A 17,097-nucleotide genomic window follows, 5' to 3' on the forward strand; every position below is an offset into this window, starting at 1 on the left:
CTGCATCAAAAAGCACCACATCTCGCAACACAAGGAATATTGTGAAACACTTCTAGTCAGACATACAATTCCTTTTGGAAATGCATTTAGACTTTTTATTTGCAGTAGAAAGGGCCCAAAAGAAAGCCCAAAGCAACATCAAATTAAAGGAAAAGTTTACCCCAAAAAATGAACATTTTCTGAAAATGTTCTCACCCTCGAGCCATCCAAGATGTAGATCAGTTTAAAAACATGGATTTGTTTCATACAAACATGCAGCTTTTCACTTCAAAAGACATTCATTGATAAACTGGAGTGGTTGTGACTCTCTTATTCTGACGGCACCCATTCACTGCAGAAGATCCATTGGTGAGCAAATGTAATGCTTACTTTCTCCAAATCTGCTCTGATGAAGAAACAAACCCATCTACATCTTGAATGGCCTGAGGTTACATTTGAGTACATTTTCAGCAATCTCTTTTTTGTGTGAGAACTATTCCTTTAAGTCTCTGGAGTGGTCTGCATGATCAGCTTGATGAGACTTCGACACATAGAAACACATCTTATACAAATACACATATATAACACATACATAGTGTGACCAGTGCACATCAAGTAATAGATTAGTACACAAAACATTAATGAAAACTTACAGCATACACACACACAGCTGAAGGATTTTAAAGCAGCTTTTTAAAGTCTTCTTCACTGCTGGTGATAGAAACAAGGACTTCCTCTGTGTACATGTGCATTGCAAATTTTCTTGTTTATCAACAAAATTGTCTCCTGTTCTTGCCTCTTCGCTCAGTCCTCAGCTCTTCTTTGGAGAGTCCATCAATTTCCTCATGCTTCCACTCTTGCTCTTGACTCCGTTTATCTGCTCTTGCACTTTCCTTCATGTCACTGATTTATCTATTCTTCATCCCCAGTCCCTCATTGGTTACTGCATCCACTTCCTCCACTCTTCTGTCCCGTTTCTGCTTTCTTGCGTCTCTTGTTAAGCAAGGGGTTACTGGAGGCATTCAAGTCCTTAATCTTCACCTGCTCGTAATCGACACGCATGGTGGCCAGTGCACTGGTTAACTCTTCCTACAAACCAAGAGACAGAAAAAAAGGTGAAAAATGTAAATAGTATAACATAAATAGTTGTTTTTTCATATATATATATATATATATTTGAAAGCTTTTATCTATACCAGCATTATTATTATTAATAAAACATATAACATATTTATATGTATGAAATTAAAAATAAACCCTAATAATAATAATAATAATAATAATAATAACAATTATTTATTTAAATGGCTGAATTCTTTTAATTCCATAATCTATAAATTTAAATAGCATAACATTTATGTTATTTTGTATTACTATTGTGTGTGTGTGTGTGTGTGTGTTTGTGTACAATTTAAAAATATTCATCACCATCATCATTAATAATAATAATAATAATAATAATGATTTGTTTAAATAACATTGATAGCTTTTTTTTAGATGTTGTTCATGAGTCTCTGTTGTTATTGACTGTAATTGGGCATCTGAATAAAAAAAATTAAGTGCTTTAATATTTTATCTGCCTTTTTTGAAAAATTCATGGATAACAACAATAATCATGGATAACAACAATTTAGCATTAAAAACACTATTATGACTAAAGAGCTTACACATACTAGTGGATTAACCATTACAGAAAAATAAAAAAATTGTTTGGTAATCAACAATACTGTTGTGTAAGCTGTAGCACAAACCTTAGATTGAGTAGTGGTGGTTTAATAAGTGTGTTAAGCACTATATATACTGTGTATGTATGTACTATATATATGTACTGTGGCAATAAAGTTACTCAGTTGTTTTATTCTGCTGTGTGGCTCCCTCTTGAGGATACAGATGGTATTACAGAAAATAATGGCCTCAGAGTGTATTCATTCCTCAGCATCAGATATTACATAAAAATAACAATATAGAGTGACAAAGACACTTAAATGATAACATTATTCTAAAGAGGTAGTGTAATTCTTTCAATGTGCACTGCATGGTGTGCTCACCTTGACCTCGTCCCACATCTCGCTGTCTTCTGTCAGCACTCGTGTGGTATGGAGAGGTGTTTGAGGAACCACCATGGATTGCTAAAAGAAACATTTCAGTGTTTCATATCACTGTATATGCAGAGCAAATATATCCAGAGAAACACACAGAATCAGCTGAAATACTCACATTGATCCACGGGTGGTTCATGAATTGTTCAATGGTCATTCTTTCATTAGGGTCGGTCTTCAATAGCTTGTGAATCAACTGTTTGGCTGGAGGAGAAGAATATTATATATGTAAGGGGAACATGATTGTTTAGGTCCCCATAATCTAGATCAGGGCTGTAGGGGTCCAAAAAAAAAAAACAGGTTGGGAAATACTGGATCAAACACCAGTGTGAACAGAATTGAGAACCAGAGTGAATTTACAGACACAGTCAGAATATCTGAGGCATTTATTAATATTTGCAACATACTGCAAACACCGTCTGGAGCAATCCGTATGTTCCGTTCCATAAATTACAATTTTTGAATTGTTCTCTTTTGACGTCACATGTAAACATAAGACAACGCTGCTGACTTGCATTTAAGATTGTAAGTATGAAAATTAAGCAGGATGTATTATTAGACATAATTAATAATTCAACTTAAAATATATAATAAATTAAGATCATTTAATTATCCCTAGGGATAAAAAAAATACTTGCGAAAATAATTATATTGCTCAATATGCAGTATATATTTCTAATTGTATGAATGTTTCTAATGCTCAGTAAATGAAATAAAATAAAAATAACTGAAAAAGGCAATAAAAAACAAAGTAGGATAACTATGAAAAAAATTTACTTTGCACTGAAATATTGAAAGCTATAATTATTTATAACCATGCATGCATAAAACAAGTCTATTATTACATGTAGTCATGAAGATAGCAATAAAAAAAAAACAAAGCGATACTGCCCTCTGGTGGTGAACAGGCTACATGAGGTTTGCACCCATCAACCTCATGTAGACATAAAATGCATCTCACCCTCCTCAGACACTTCAGCCCACTCTGGTTTGGGAAACTCGTACTGGCCCATGCGAATCCGCCGCTTCATTCCTGGTGAAATGGCCTGTCCTGTGTTGGAGTAGAAGGGTGGGAATCCACACAACCTTCATGCATCAGAAAGAGGAACAAACCAGTTTCATCTAGTTTAGTAGACATTTAAAATGAGGTACACCACAGCTTTAATTTACCACTTAAGGTAGCAATATATACTCACAGGATGTACATGATCACTCCCAGAGACCACATATCGCATGATTTGTCGTATTTCTCAGGGCCTAAAACCTCTGGTGCTGGAGACCCATATTAAGACAGAAAAACACACACGTTAGTTAGCATTAGTACACCAAGTGTTATTCTGTTTACATTACATATACAAACAAAACTCAGTCTTAGTCTCCGTTTAAAGAGAGGTAAAGAATGCACCTCTCATGATAAGAGTGACATTCCTCTCACTGACCTACATAATACGGCGTGTAGCAGGGCGTCTGTAAGAGGTTATTCAGTGAAGTCTCTTTAGCGAAGCCAAAATCTGTTAGTTTGAGAACTCCAGTGTCTGCTTTTCTATTGTAGAGAAGGTTCTCTGGCTGATGGGGGTATAGAGAAACTCAAAATATTGTCAACAATGACACAAATATTCCAGTTTACCTGAATACCTGACTTGAATATAATCGTATTCTTATCCTTACAGATGGTAGTTCTAGTAACAGTCATGTTACCTTGATGTCTCTGTGTGCAATGTTCATGTTGTGCAGATACTGGATGGCTGTGCCGATGTCTCTCATGATCCCAGATGCCTCTGCAGGCACAGAACAGAGGGACTACAGATGTCATTTCATGATTATAAGTGTAACTTCTACTCAGTTCCTGCCTCAGAATATCAGTCAAGTTTACAATTCAATGGCTTCTTCAAGAAATGACTGACTACTTAGCTAACTTACTAACTAACCAACTGAAATCTAATCATAATCATAACTTACTAACTAACAAACCAATGTAGCTTGGTAAATAGCCTCATCATAACCATATTTAGTTAACAAACTTACTAACCAACAGAAAGCATATAGAATTATTGCTAGCAAATAAACGTTTCAACTTAATTGATATTGCATAAAGAAAAAGACTAACTAAACAAACAAGGGAAAATATATTTGTATTATAGTTGTTTATATATATATATATATATATATATATATACACACAAACACACAGACACACACACACACACACATATATAAAGTCGATCAGCTAACCAACTAAATAAGTATGTGTGTGTGTTTGTGGTAACATAAATCTATATTTGCATCGTACATATCCTGTGTGTTTGTGTGTGCTGTGAAACACAGTGGCACAGAAAACCCACCTCGTTCGGTGAAGGCTTGGTCTCCTCTGGCCTGGATTCTGCTGAAGAGCTCTCCCCCCTCCATACTGACACAACACGCACACACACACACACACACACACACACAAACACAAACACACACACACACACACATTTTCTAATTATACGGCTTAATGCACAAATACACAATCACAATAAGCTGAGTTTCTTTCCCAGCTAAGCATGTGAAAACAACAACTTGGCTTTATGGCTATAAAATGATGTGAATCATATTATTGCCAAAATGTCCGAAAGCAAGAGGGAAACAGGAAAGTTGTTTTAATTAAGGGATGGAACATTCGTCTCTGTGAATGCTGGACTATGACGGTCCCTCTCTGCTCCTCTGAGTGCTGCTTTCACAGTGAGAGTGAATGAGACACTCTCAGACTGCTCAGACACCTCAGATAAAGCACATCACTTAATACAGCACTCAAAGCCACCGTTCGATTAAACAGCATGAAATAAAAATCAAAATGGTGTGGTTTTAAGTCCATGTCTATTAGCTTTGAGGCTGAAACTAAGAATCTACAGGCTGTCTTTTCTGGAAAATGATATACTCATGTTGGACTGCACCAATTTCCGTTTAATAAGACGTTTTCTAGAACGAGAATGCCCCGTTCCCCTAAATCTACTGGCTATTTAACAAAGAGACATTTAATATGTTCCAGTAAAAAAAAAACATCATCAGCACATTTTAAAGAAGTTTATATAGTCTTGTGTTTGCTGTTACTGGAAAAATGCAGTCCAAACAAAGGAGAAAAATAATTGAGATATTACCAGTGAAAAAGAGAACTGAAACTATTGTTCATTCAGAGCAAGACTGTGACAGAAGATCACATGATATCAAAAAAATACAGGAAAAAACCCCCACAGCAATATGTTCTGTTTTTCCTTTTGTGTCTTTATAAGAAAGAAATGTCATTAGTCAAGGACATCGACTAAAGAGCTGTGTTATTTTTGCCATGGGAAATTATTTTTATGATGGAAAATTATGTTTTACCACTGACAGGGCTTACCATTCCATAATTATGAGAAGACACTTTTTCCCACGATACATGTTTTCATAGAGACTGAGTATCCGAACAATATGTGGCCCCCCAGATACTCGCCAGTGCAGTTCCACTTCTCTTTGGGCTTTGGGACACTCGTACAGAATCTACAAAAATTAGAAAAAAGATGCACACTGTCAGTCTTTCATATTTTAGAAAAATGTATACACTACTGTTCAAAAATTTGGGTCAAAAAATAACAATAATTATATTAAATATATATAAAAATTTAATTTGATAACACTTCAGAATAGGAAACACTCATTCACTATTAACTACGACTTTCTCTCAATAAATTCCTAATTTGCTGCTTATTAACTAGTCACGTAGTTTTAAGTTTAGGTAGAATTAGGGATGTAGAATAAGGTCATGTAGGATAAGGTATTTATATGTGCTTAATTAGTACAAATAAATGGCGAATATCCTAGTAATATGCATGCTAATAAGCAACTAGTTAAGAGTCCCTAAAATAAAGTGTTACCTTGAATTTTAAACAAAACATAAAAAAAGGATTTGTTCACATCATCTATGGCCTTTGCATCTGTGGCAATTAACCGCATTGTTCTGAACCTGGAACATTCCTTGCTGCCCATTAAAGAAGAACAGTTATGCAATAGAATAGAACATTTCTATTCATATAAAGCAGTTTACCACACAGAGTCCAGAAAGTAATTAATTGTTTTCACTGTGTGCTCGTCCTTTCTCTCCCCGTAAGTGGTACGTCCAGCACATGGCATGCACTAGAACAGTATGAGACCTTGACATTGCACATGCATCGCATCAGAGTGTATTTTTGGGGTCTGAAACCTTCCACTGCAGCAACACCCAGTGTAACTTCTTGGTTGAGATCCTTTTAGTGTTTGTGTCCCTTTTAGGCAACATGATGTCTATGATCAATTGATACAGACTGTAGTAGTTTTATAAATAGTTTACTGATGTCAGCAGGTATTTACAAAACCCAGGAAGGTATGGGAATATAATCATATAGGAAGTCTTAAAGGAACAGTTCACCCAAAAATGAACAGATTTAAATCCTCTGCAGTGGATGGGTGCCATCAGAATGAGAGTTCAAACAGCAGATAAAAACAAGATAAAAACAAGTAACTAATGACTTGTGAAGTGAGAAGCTGTGGGTTTGTAATAAACAAACTTTTCTTTAAACCATTTTAAATTTAATACAAAGTCTAAAATATGACTTTTTAATTTTAATACGAGGCTGTTTTGTTCCTTCAATCTGACGACACCCACTCACTGCAGATGATCCATTGGTGAGCAAGAAATGTAATGCTAAACTTCTTCAAATCTGTTTTCAACTTTAACTCATCTACATATTGGATCACCTATGGGTGGGTGCAATTTCAGTATATTTTCAATTTTGGGTGAACTATTCATTTAAAGTAGTGGGGGGAACCCAAAAAGAGTAACATTTTGTCACCGTATACACACCCACACATTGTTCCAAACCTATATAACTTTATGTCTTTCTTCTGCGGATCATGAAAGAAGATATTTTAAAGATTATTTCAAAAGTGTTTGTCCACTAAATCAAGAAGTCAGTCATTGACTTTCACTGAAGGTGGCGAAAAACTAAGACAATCCTAAAATATCTTACTTTGTGTTTATTACTCTTGATCTCAAACTATTTTTGACTTGAATAAAACCAGTTAAGGCAGATGCCATCAGCACATAAAACAAATGACTAGCAAAGAAATGTGCTATTTCCATTTACACACTTTTATAAAGTTTATCAATTGTTTACATACAAGCAAACAGAAATAGGGTTCTGGTTTTAATTTCTATCAGTTAAAGCCCAACAGCTGTTTGAACCACTTACAGAGGTGTGAATTGCATGCAACTTGATTTGACCCCCACCCACGTTGTCTCCGTCTCTGCAGCTGATAACCAAAGTTCATAATGTGTGTGTATATGTATGTGTGGGTGAAAAAGAGACTAGCTTTAGCTTTCTGACTAGCTGCAGCCGAAAGACAGTTTGAGTCATTTAACAGAGATTGCCCGTGGGATGGAGTTTCAAGGGCAGTGTTGTAAATGACTGACTGGAGTAACCTTTATAGTTCAGTCCTGATTCAGAGATACAGGAACCACCTACAGAAACCTGCTATAGAATCACAGTGAAACAGACGTCAGGAAAATCCTTTTACAACAATAACAGAATAGAAGTTGTGGTTGGAAGAAAACCACGAGAGTATCAGATAACACACACACACACACACACACAATAATTCACATGTGCACTGGTTTTGCTGCATAAGCTTCATGGGTAATCATGTTAAATGATTAATTTCTAAGGAGCAACAGCATCTATTATTATGAATGCAAGCACTTTCTGGTGCTAACAAACAAGTTAACTTACAAAGAACTCTTAGAGGAGTTTTCTAAGAAATGTATTACTGTTATTGTTCACATGCTTATTACGGTTAAGTATTAAACTAGAAAAAAAAAACGTATTATTATCAGTTGTGATGCTGAATATTTTAGAAATATATAAAATAGAAAGCATTTAGAACAAAATGTATGTATCACTTTTGAAAAATACTTTACTCATGGGAGAAAGCAGATGTGCGACCATGTATTACAAATGAGTCAGATCTAATTTTGAGTCCGCTTTTTCAGTTTACAATGATCTCAATTAAGGCCAGTACACTAATGCATAATCGCATTTGCGATGAAATCAATCAGTTTGCTGAATTCACAGAAACATAAAAAGACAATCTATGCAACAGGGATTGATTGCAGAATACACGATGGCTAAATTGACAGGTTCAATCTTTATGACTAGCCTGGATTTAATAAACTCAGCAGTAAAATTAACTTTGAGAAAAATCTCTTAGCTTAGCTCTTAGCTTATTTATACTTTGAAATTACTTTTGTTCGTGTAGCTTAGTCAGATTGATGCATTCAATATTGTCAGTAAAATAAAATCAGTTTATTTAGATGTTAAGGGCATTTTATTATTTTTCAGTTAGCATATATATTTATAATAGCACTTAACGTAACCAAAAGTTTTCTGTGACCACAGTTTCCTTAAAAAACAGAGCGGGGAATCACATTTACTAGAAACCACTATATTTCAGTTTCAGCCCAGAAACGTGTGGGGGTTTTGCGTTCTGGTCTGTTTTCTCATTTGAAGCGGCTCAGCTTGATTAATTTGGGGTCAGCGTAATCATAACCATCTCACACTTGGTTCTTGGTCAAACAGAGACACGCATGAGTGTTTACGTTACTTTGTGTTTGTCCAGGTCATATTTTACGATTACACGTGAAACATGACACTCTCATCTGTCTAAAATAAGACTCTTGTTAAAGACACCACAGTATTACACAGCATTCTGCTGCTTTATAAAAAACTATTCTCATCTCATGTAACCCTATACTCTTTTAGGTCTATTGTAAAAAAAAAATCACTGAATACTAATGAGATAGAGTTTGAATTTAATTCATAGCCCAAATTTTCGTACACAAACTGCTACAGCATAAAACTGACCCTACTAAAAAATGATCTTCTATAGACAATTTGGCAGCTCTTGCAAATACGTCATACAGAGCTGTCACACTCTGCCTTCTCTGTTTCTCCCTTGGGGGAAACAAATTTCATCACCCTTTCTTAGAAAACATCAAGCGCCTACCAGATGAACCTTGTGGCACCCTCGGAAATATACCAGGATTGAACAATATCTGCCTGGATCCTGAATGTAGAATCTGTGCGGAAATATGAACTCGAACACTGAACAGTGAGAGTGGCAGTGCCAGGGCTGTAATATGAACCAGTCGAGCATGCAGTATAGCTGACAGCACAATGGGAACGGTGAAAGGCCATTGAACAGGGCTCACACATCTTTCATTGCAATTTTACCACCATGTTGCTTCATTAAGTTACAATAAATACTGTTAAACATTAAACAAAGTTCTGATTTTGTCACAGAATTTGTAACAAAAACATAACTTATATTATAATAATTATTTATACTTTTTTTATAATTTATATAATATTTTATAAAGACAGAATTCTGAACAGACATGATTGTTATAGAAAAGAAATTATTTAAACAACAAAAATTAAGAAATTTATATTTTGTTCATATTCAATATTTCTTATAGGATAGAAAATTCTGTCCTATAGTTGTCATACAAATTCAGCATTTTAAATAATATATACATTTTCACATTATGTAAATCTAGATTTTTTAGTTTTTTATTTTATTATTATTATTATTTTTGGCTAGGAAGAAATTGGCCTTTTAAATTAGGATTGGTTCCTTTTCTAAATGTTAATTTCTAATGTTGTAGACCAGGAACCTTAAACTAACCTCAATCAAGGGATCAATAACCCCTACTCCACCGGACCATGCAGGGTACAGTCTCTGCAAGACAGAGACCCAATGGGAGCGTAATAAATAAATCTCAGGGGTTCAGTCAAGCTGTAAGATATCTTTTCATTGTTGGCAACTGTTCAAATCCAATGTGGGAAATCAAGAATGAATTGAATGAGTTAGATTTAAAGGTTGGCTTCTATTCAGCTAAACAGCGTGATTTAAACAGCACATATACACTCACGTTCATAGCCTTCAACATACTACTTAATTAAAAGACTGCCAAGATGGACAGCTCTGCCCTATGCCTATTTACCCTGTGATTAAAAAGCAACGAGGATATTGAGCAATAAATTACTCTTGAATGACTCAGGTCAATTGGATTTTCATTGTACCCCAGCACAATGAGTTTCATTTAGGATAGCATAACTCTCAACACAATAAGCATCAAAAGTGCCTTCTTTATTTTAGACTGTGCCATTTTCATAATAATAAGCAATGCCTGTACCACTCTCAAGAATTATTTGGGATGGTATGTCAGTTGAGAATAAATAAGTCTCTGCATTTTGACTTCGTGTGATATTAAAATCCTTAACTTAACTACTCGGGTCAGCTGCTGTTTATACCTTTTTAGACATCTTCCACTAAATTGTAAAACAGAGAGAACAGGTGCAGTCCAGACTTGCAAAATATTAGATGGCCTGAAAAACTTCAGATGAGCAGGGAAGTTTATGAGCTCTAATTGCTTCACAACATAAAAAGATTAGATGTATCATTCCCTGAATCTTTGGTACACTTTGCATCTCTTCGTTTTTTCTTCACCTACAGTGCCCTATTGTAATTTAAATAACGGATTGGACTAGGCAAATTTCCTCAAAAAGATTTTAAATAAACCCTAATGTGTTAATTTATCTTTATTTGGATATATTACTATAGAGATTTAGATTTAAAATGAACATGACATTTTATAAGTTGAATCAGAGTGACTTAATATGAATAAATAAATAAATCCAATATAATAAATAGTGAATTAATATTAAATAAAAAATAAAATTATATTCCTTATGTCTTCTTTTCTTCTCCTTATGTGCATATTCGGTTCTTCTGATTCAGCTGGATTATACTGGACACTAAATCCCTGTCCACGATGGCACTCGGGTGACGTGTTTCCATTGCTCCTGCCTGAGTGCTGTGTGTCACACGCTATCTCCATAAAGAGCCAAGTCAGATTTGGCAAGCCTTTAACTAGTGGCCCTCCAGTTTCTAGGAACCTCAGCACTGTTTGTAACTCCAGCAAGTGACCCTTTACACGACGTACGGTACCATGATGATACACGCAAAATGTTGGGGACATTTGAGACAAGTAAATTAACTGTTTTTCTGTAAAATCAGATGAATGAATACATAACAAATTACTTTCTTGATTAACAAGGCTAAACTCCTGTAGCTCAAGCAACACCTACAGCAAATTAATGTTCATTAGAAAATTAGGTTGCACATTTTACAGGATGTGCATTTATCTATACTCAGAGTGTACTTATTAATACTGGATAATGGGTTAGGGTTCAGTTTGGGGGTTGGTCCGGGGTTAGTAGCTAGTTATTAACCTGTTATTGTAATTACTATAACAAGTACATACATGCAGAACAGTAGTGCTACTGAAAAGTTAACTTTATTTTAAACTGTTTTTACAAATCTGTCATATTTGACATGGACTTTATGTAACTGTCATCTAACAAAATTCTGTGCAGGGCTCTCAAACCTTTCCACTGATGTGATTTCCTCCGAATTTTTCAGTCATTCATGATTCACGACTAATGAAAATGTTAAATTTAATGTTAAAAAGACCCATAATTTTAATAGGTCTATAGAAAATGAGTTAATGTCCATGATATCTGTTAACTACCCGTTGTGCTTAATATTTTGAGGCTTAAGGACTGCTTTTGAAGCAAAGCCACATTTATCGGATCAGGTTAACAGGTTCATAATGTCAACTTGCCGAGAAACATATCTTACGAGTTGATTTAACTATCCCATTGTATCCCCATTACAACATGTGTGTGTGATTTACCTTAAGCGCGCACTTTTGTCCGGTTTTCTTGTTATAGCACTCCATAACTTTGCCGTTAATACCCAGACCTAACACTTGACTTGAGATTTTGTAGTCATCAGTCACAGCATAGCGCTTGATTTCCAGTTTGGGGTAAACGGGCAGGGGGAACTGAGTGGAGTCTGTGTCCGTGGACTCGTTCTCGGGGTGAGACGCGGCGCTCTCGCTCGCTTCGGGCTTCTCGCTTTGCGCTTCGGGCTTTGGCTCTGGCTCGGACGCGTCCGCGTTGTCCGTTTGAGACTTGCCATCCTGGAGCATCTTTCAGTGCAGATGAGATTAAGCTATCAGACACTCAACGTGGCTCAAGAGGGTCCTTTAAAATCCACAGATAAACTATCCGCTGTCACTGAGTGACGCTGTTCCGAAAATACACTGCTGAAGAATTCCTGTGATAACTGACGCTCACAGAATTACCAGCACTGGGCCACTTATATCCAGAAACATATAAGTAAAACGCCAGTTTCAACATCACCAGAAATATTAAAATACATTTAAAAAATCCATTAAATTATGGGAATGAATTCCAAAACAATTATATCTAATAATAAAAGTCTTATTCGCGTTCAGTAGAAAAGTTCCAAGTTAAAAGTGTCAGTAATTAAAAAGAAAGTCTTAACCTGAGGAGTTCCTGTCATTGACTGTATAGCCGCTGTGTGCGCGCGCGTTCACATGGGGTCAGTGAGTGTCTATTGCGGAAGCGCGAGCTTCTAAACCCCTTCTCTCTTAAAGGAGACGCGCACATTTATTGTGACAGCTCTTGATCGAGATAAACTAAGCAACTATTCCCGTAGGCACCAAGTCTAATCATGCATTAATCTGACTTTTAGGTCATGTTAATACCCCCCAAAACAAAATAAAATCAATTAAAAATAAATTAAATACATAAGTTATATAATATGTTCGTCAATGAGCTTGAAAGTTAATAATATTAAAAAAGTTAATATCTGTTAGTTAAATACCTACATATCTAAATTTGATCATTTAAAAATGTAAGGGACTTTAAAAAAGTTTAGGTTATGATGGTGTCATGTTTATCTGTGCTCTTATTATAGTGTCAACACAGTTGTGTCTGCATGTCCCAGTTCAACCGCATTTTGACACCTCAGTAAATTTCCAAGTAAAGTGAAATGAGTTTGCTTAGTAAGGTGCATTACCATCATGTAAATGTACTGATGTGGCATTTATATTAAATGCATACAGTATAATACAGAAGTCTGTCTGTCTAATGTTTACTGCAATGTTGTTATTGTTTTTATAGCTAAATCAATTAAGATTGTTTTCATTAATTAAATGTGAAATAAAACAAAATATACAGTGGCATGTGGAAGTATGGGAACCCCTTGTGGAATCTGTGAAAATGTGAATAATTTTCAAAAAATTACATAGATCATACTAAATGCATGTTATGTTATGTTTATTTAGTACTGTTCCGAGCAAGATATTTCAAATAAAAGATGTTTTCATATAGTCGACAAAAAAAAAAAAAAAAAAACTTTTTAAAAACACCATTCAAAAGTTTGTAAACTCCCCTTGGTTCTTAAAACTGTGTGTGGTAACCTGGATGATCTACTACTGTTTTTCGGTTTAGTTGTTCATGAGTCTCTTGTTTGTTCTGTACAGCATATTTGAAACCATTCCAGCAGTGACTGAATGATTCTGAGATCCATCTTTTCACACTGAGGACAATTGAGAGACTCAAACACTATTAAAAATGGTTCCAACATTAACTGATGCTCCAGAAGGAAACACAATGCATCAAGAGCCTTCTTGGAATTTGAAGAACAAAGTAAATTGTACTTAATTTGTGTTCCGGGAAACATGCAAGTATCTTCTGTTGCTTCTGAAGGGCAGAACTAAATGGGGAAAAATTACATTTCAACAAATTTTGGACATCCTCATCCTGTTGCATCATGTTTCCTTTTGGAGCATCGGTGAATGTTTGAACCATTTTTAATGGTTGTTTGAGTCCCTCAGTTGTCCTCAGTGTGATAAGATGGATCTCAAAATCATACAGTCACTGCTGGAAATGGTTCAAATATGCTAAAGATACTGGAAAACTGAAGAATCTGCAGGACCTTAAAGATTTTTCTGAAGAACAGTTCTCAGTTTAACTGTTCAGGACAAACACGGGACACATGCACAACCATCACAAAACAGAAAGACAGTTGTGGATCATCCAGGTAACAGCACACAGTATTGAGAACCAAGGGTTCCCAAACTTTTGAGTGGGGTTATTTTAATAATCTAAGTAATTTTGTTTTTCTTTTATGTACAGTATATTACTCAGGACAGTACTAAATACAAAAAACATGCATTTAGTATGATCTCTGTTCATTTGTTAAAATTATTAACATTTTCTCAGATTCTGCAAGGGGTTCTCAAATTTTTGCATAAAATTTTTGCATAAAGATGATGACAAAAAAGCACATAAAATTTCTGAAACTTGAATTAAAATAAAAATGAAAACAGAAAATATAAGTTCAAATTCAATTTATTCAAAATATGAAATATGAAATACTATGATACACTATCCTTGTGATATACTAAAATATTAATAAAAACGATGCTATAAATATTGCATGACATCATTTGTATGAGTCCAATTCATGGTTTGCATGAGGGTCCCAAGATTTAGTACCGCACTACATCCATGCATTAGACTGTTACACAAAATAAATAAACACATCTTAACTGACAGTGTATACAGTGTAACTTTTTTGTCATTATATATATTTCCCATGTTGCTTTAAAGGGACACTAAGTAGGAATTACTCCCATCTAGTGGTGAAATTGTATTTTGCATTCAAACTAATTTTGCTCTCCAGCGCCTTGCTTTTTCAAATGCGCGTTGCATCTACGGTAGGCGATATGTACCAAAAAGGTTTGACAGGATGTCTTCTAATAGCACTTCGTCGAGTTTTCCTTCAGGTGAACAGGTGTGTTATTTCAAACAAACTGCAACATGACAACTAACAAACGAATGTTACAGTATGAATTACTCACTGTGGAAAACATGAAATATTGTAATTAGTAGTTATGTCTTCTTTATTCGTTATATTTTCTGAATAATGTGCATTGTTAGACATAAAAAAAATATTGTAATATAGATTGTAACACTGACTTACCTGTCGAGAAGAAAACTGGCCACTTCAGCGTCTCTTTTGAAATCTTTATCAAGCATTAGCTCTTTCCACCTAGAAAAAGCTTCCCCGACATTAACTCTTGTTTTCTGTAATCTACGGTCACGTTTCCTTTTACGTTCTATTTTTGACTGTTTTGGCGACTATGTTTTCTTCTCCTGTGGCGCGGCATATGTATGGTCCATAATAAGAATGCAATCCAGACTTTTAAACTTGCCGGTGCAGTTTCAAGCGCCTCTCACTGCTCTGCACCTGCGTTTCTGGCTCTGACCGAAAACGCGTTGGGGAAACGCTTAGTACTTTTTGTCCCTCTCTGCTATTATAGTTTTGCAAGATGGCGGAACTACATGGAAGCCTCCGTCGACCTACCCGTCCCATGTATATAAAGATAATAAATTCTTCATTTACCAGGATTAGTTTAAACATTGGCATAGGTATTTGTACACCATTGAGGGCATATTTATGAATAAAAATATTGATTTTAGATAATAAAATACCTAAAAAGTTACTTATTGTCCCTTTAAGCTTTTATATATGAATAAGGATTTGTGTCTAGTAGTCAAGAGCCCAACTCAGCGCCACACCCTGTTTGATCCAGTGCCCTTGGGTGCGATCTGTGGGCAGCTCAAATGCCATTGCTGTACATAGTTGTTTGAGAGCCCGGTGGTTGAAAGAATTCCTGTGGAAGAAAAACAAAACTTTTCAGATCTCTGTGGTAAAATACAAACCATATTTTCACATTAAAAAAGGTCAATGCAAGAAACCCTTGCTCCTGAAAGCAAATTATGCACCTTAAAGTCAAAAGCAATGGTTTCAATTGAGACAAAGTTCTGCAGGGTTCCTGTGAGGAAAGTCTGGGGAAAGAAGAACACACTGATCTAGAATACAGCAGGAATGCCATAGGAGATCCAGTTCTGCACAAAGCTTATGCACTGGACCAGACCTGACACCCATGAAGCCAATGACTTAAGAGACGGATATGCCTGGGAAAACAATAAAAGAAGAATATTATGCTACCTGTGTCCCATTACAATATTTCAAATAAGATTCCATAGACATGACATTGCAACAAAAACACTCATTCCACAAATTGAGTGCATGTCTTGCATGGTTAACATTCAGGAGATTCTTGCCTTGGCCTTCAATGGTTCTCGAACAGCACTGATGAATAGACAACAGCTCCAGTTCAAATGACATCATCCCCCAACCCTTCAAAGCCTTTTGAAAAAACACCTTATTATATCTATGAGAATGATAGAGAGAGTGTTTAGAGACTAATACATTTTTCTGTTTATATATATATATATATATATATATATACACACACACACACACATATATATATACACATATATATATATACACACATACATTTTTTTTTACTTTTTTTCCTCAATAAACATTTCTTATTATTATCAATTTAAAAAACAGTTGTGATGCTTAATATTTTTGTGAAAACATATACTATTTGCTGAATAAAAATATGAATGTCTTTTTTATTTTTACCTTTTAAAAGTTATTATACATTTAAATGGCTTTGTATATCATTTATACATTCATTAAGCACATTTTATTCATATATTGAATACGTGTAAAAGAGAAACTTGCCTTATAATCTCCTGAACCAGGAAAGTGTTCATAGATTCTTCATACATCACTGGGTATTTATTCATGACCTCCTGCACATTAATGAGACTGGGAATGATCTACACAATCCCCTCCTCTATGATCTCGATGTGTAGAAGAGAAAAAAGACACATTAAACCAAAAAGGCATATGCATTTTACATCACAGATGTTAAGCATGATCTATAATTGTTAGCGCTGTAGTCGCTATAGTAAAACACATGGATACTACTTGTTGCAAATTAAATGCATGGCTGTTTGAAATATTGCACAAACAAGTGGCCTTCTAAAACTATAGACTATCTATGTAGGTTGGTTTCACTATGTAATCCTCGCTGAAGTGATTTTTTTTTTTAATGTATTTGAAATATATCTCATATGCTCACGAAGACTGCATTTATTTGATT

The 17,097-nt window shown here is 35.1% G+C and overlaps 1 protein-coding gene across 1 annotated transcript; it reads right to left on the reverse strand.

Moving 5' to 3' along the window:
- Positions 1–63: 63 nt before the first annotated feature.
- LOC113055334 (MAP kinase-activated protein kinase 2-like) lies at positions 64–12,587 on the reverse strand. The gene is made up of 10 exons (XM_026221574.1): positions 11,887–12,587; positions 5,455–5,594; positions 4,421–4,485; positions 3,777–3,856; positions 3,518–3,644; positions 3,275–3,350; positions 3,040–3,164; positions 2,197–2,282; positions 2,028–2,108; positions 64–1,068 (listed from the first exon to the last, which is right to left on the reverse strand). The coding sequence occupies exons 1-10, from the start codon at positions 12,181–12,183 to the stop codon at positions 913–915; spliced, it is 1,233 nt and encodes a 410-aa protein (XP_026077359.1). The 5' UTR covers positions 12,184–12,587; the 3' UTR covers positions 64–912.
- Positions 12,588–17,097: the final 4,510 nt, after the last annotated feature.

Source organism: Carassius auratus, chromosome 36 (assembly GCF_003368295.1).
Source record: "Carassius auratus strain Wakin chromosome 36, ASM336829v1, whole genome shotgun sequence".
Lineage (NCBI taxonomy): Eukaryota > Metazoa > Chordata > Actinopteri > Cypriniformes > Cyprinidae > Carassius > Carassius auratus.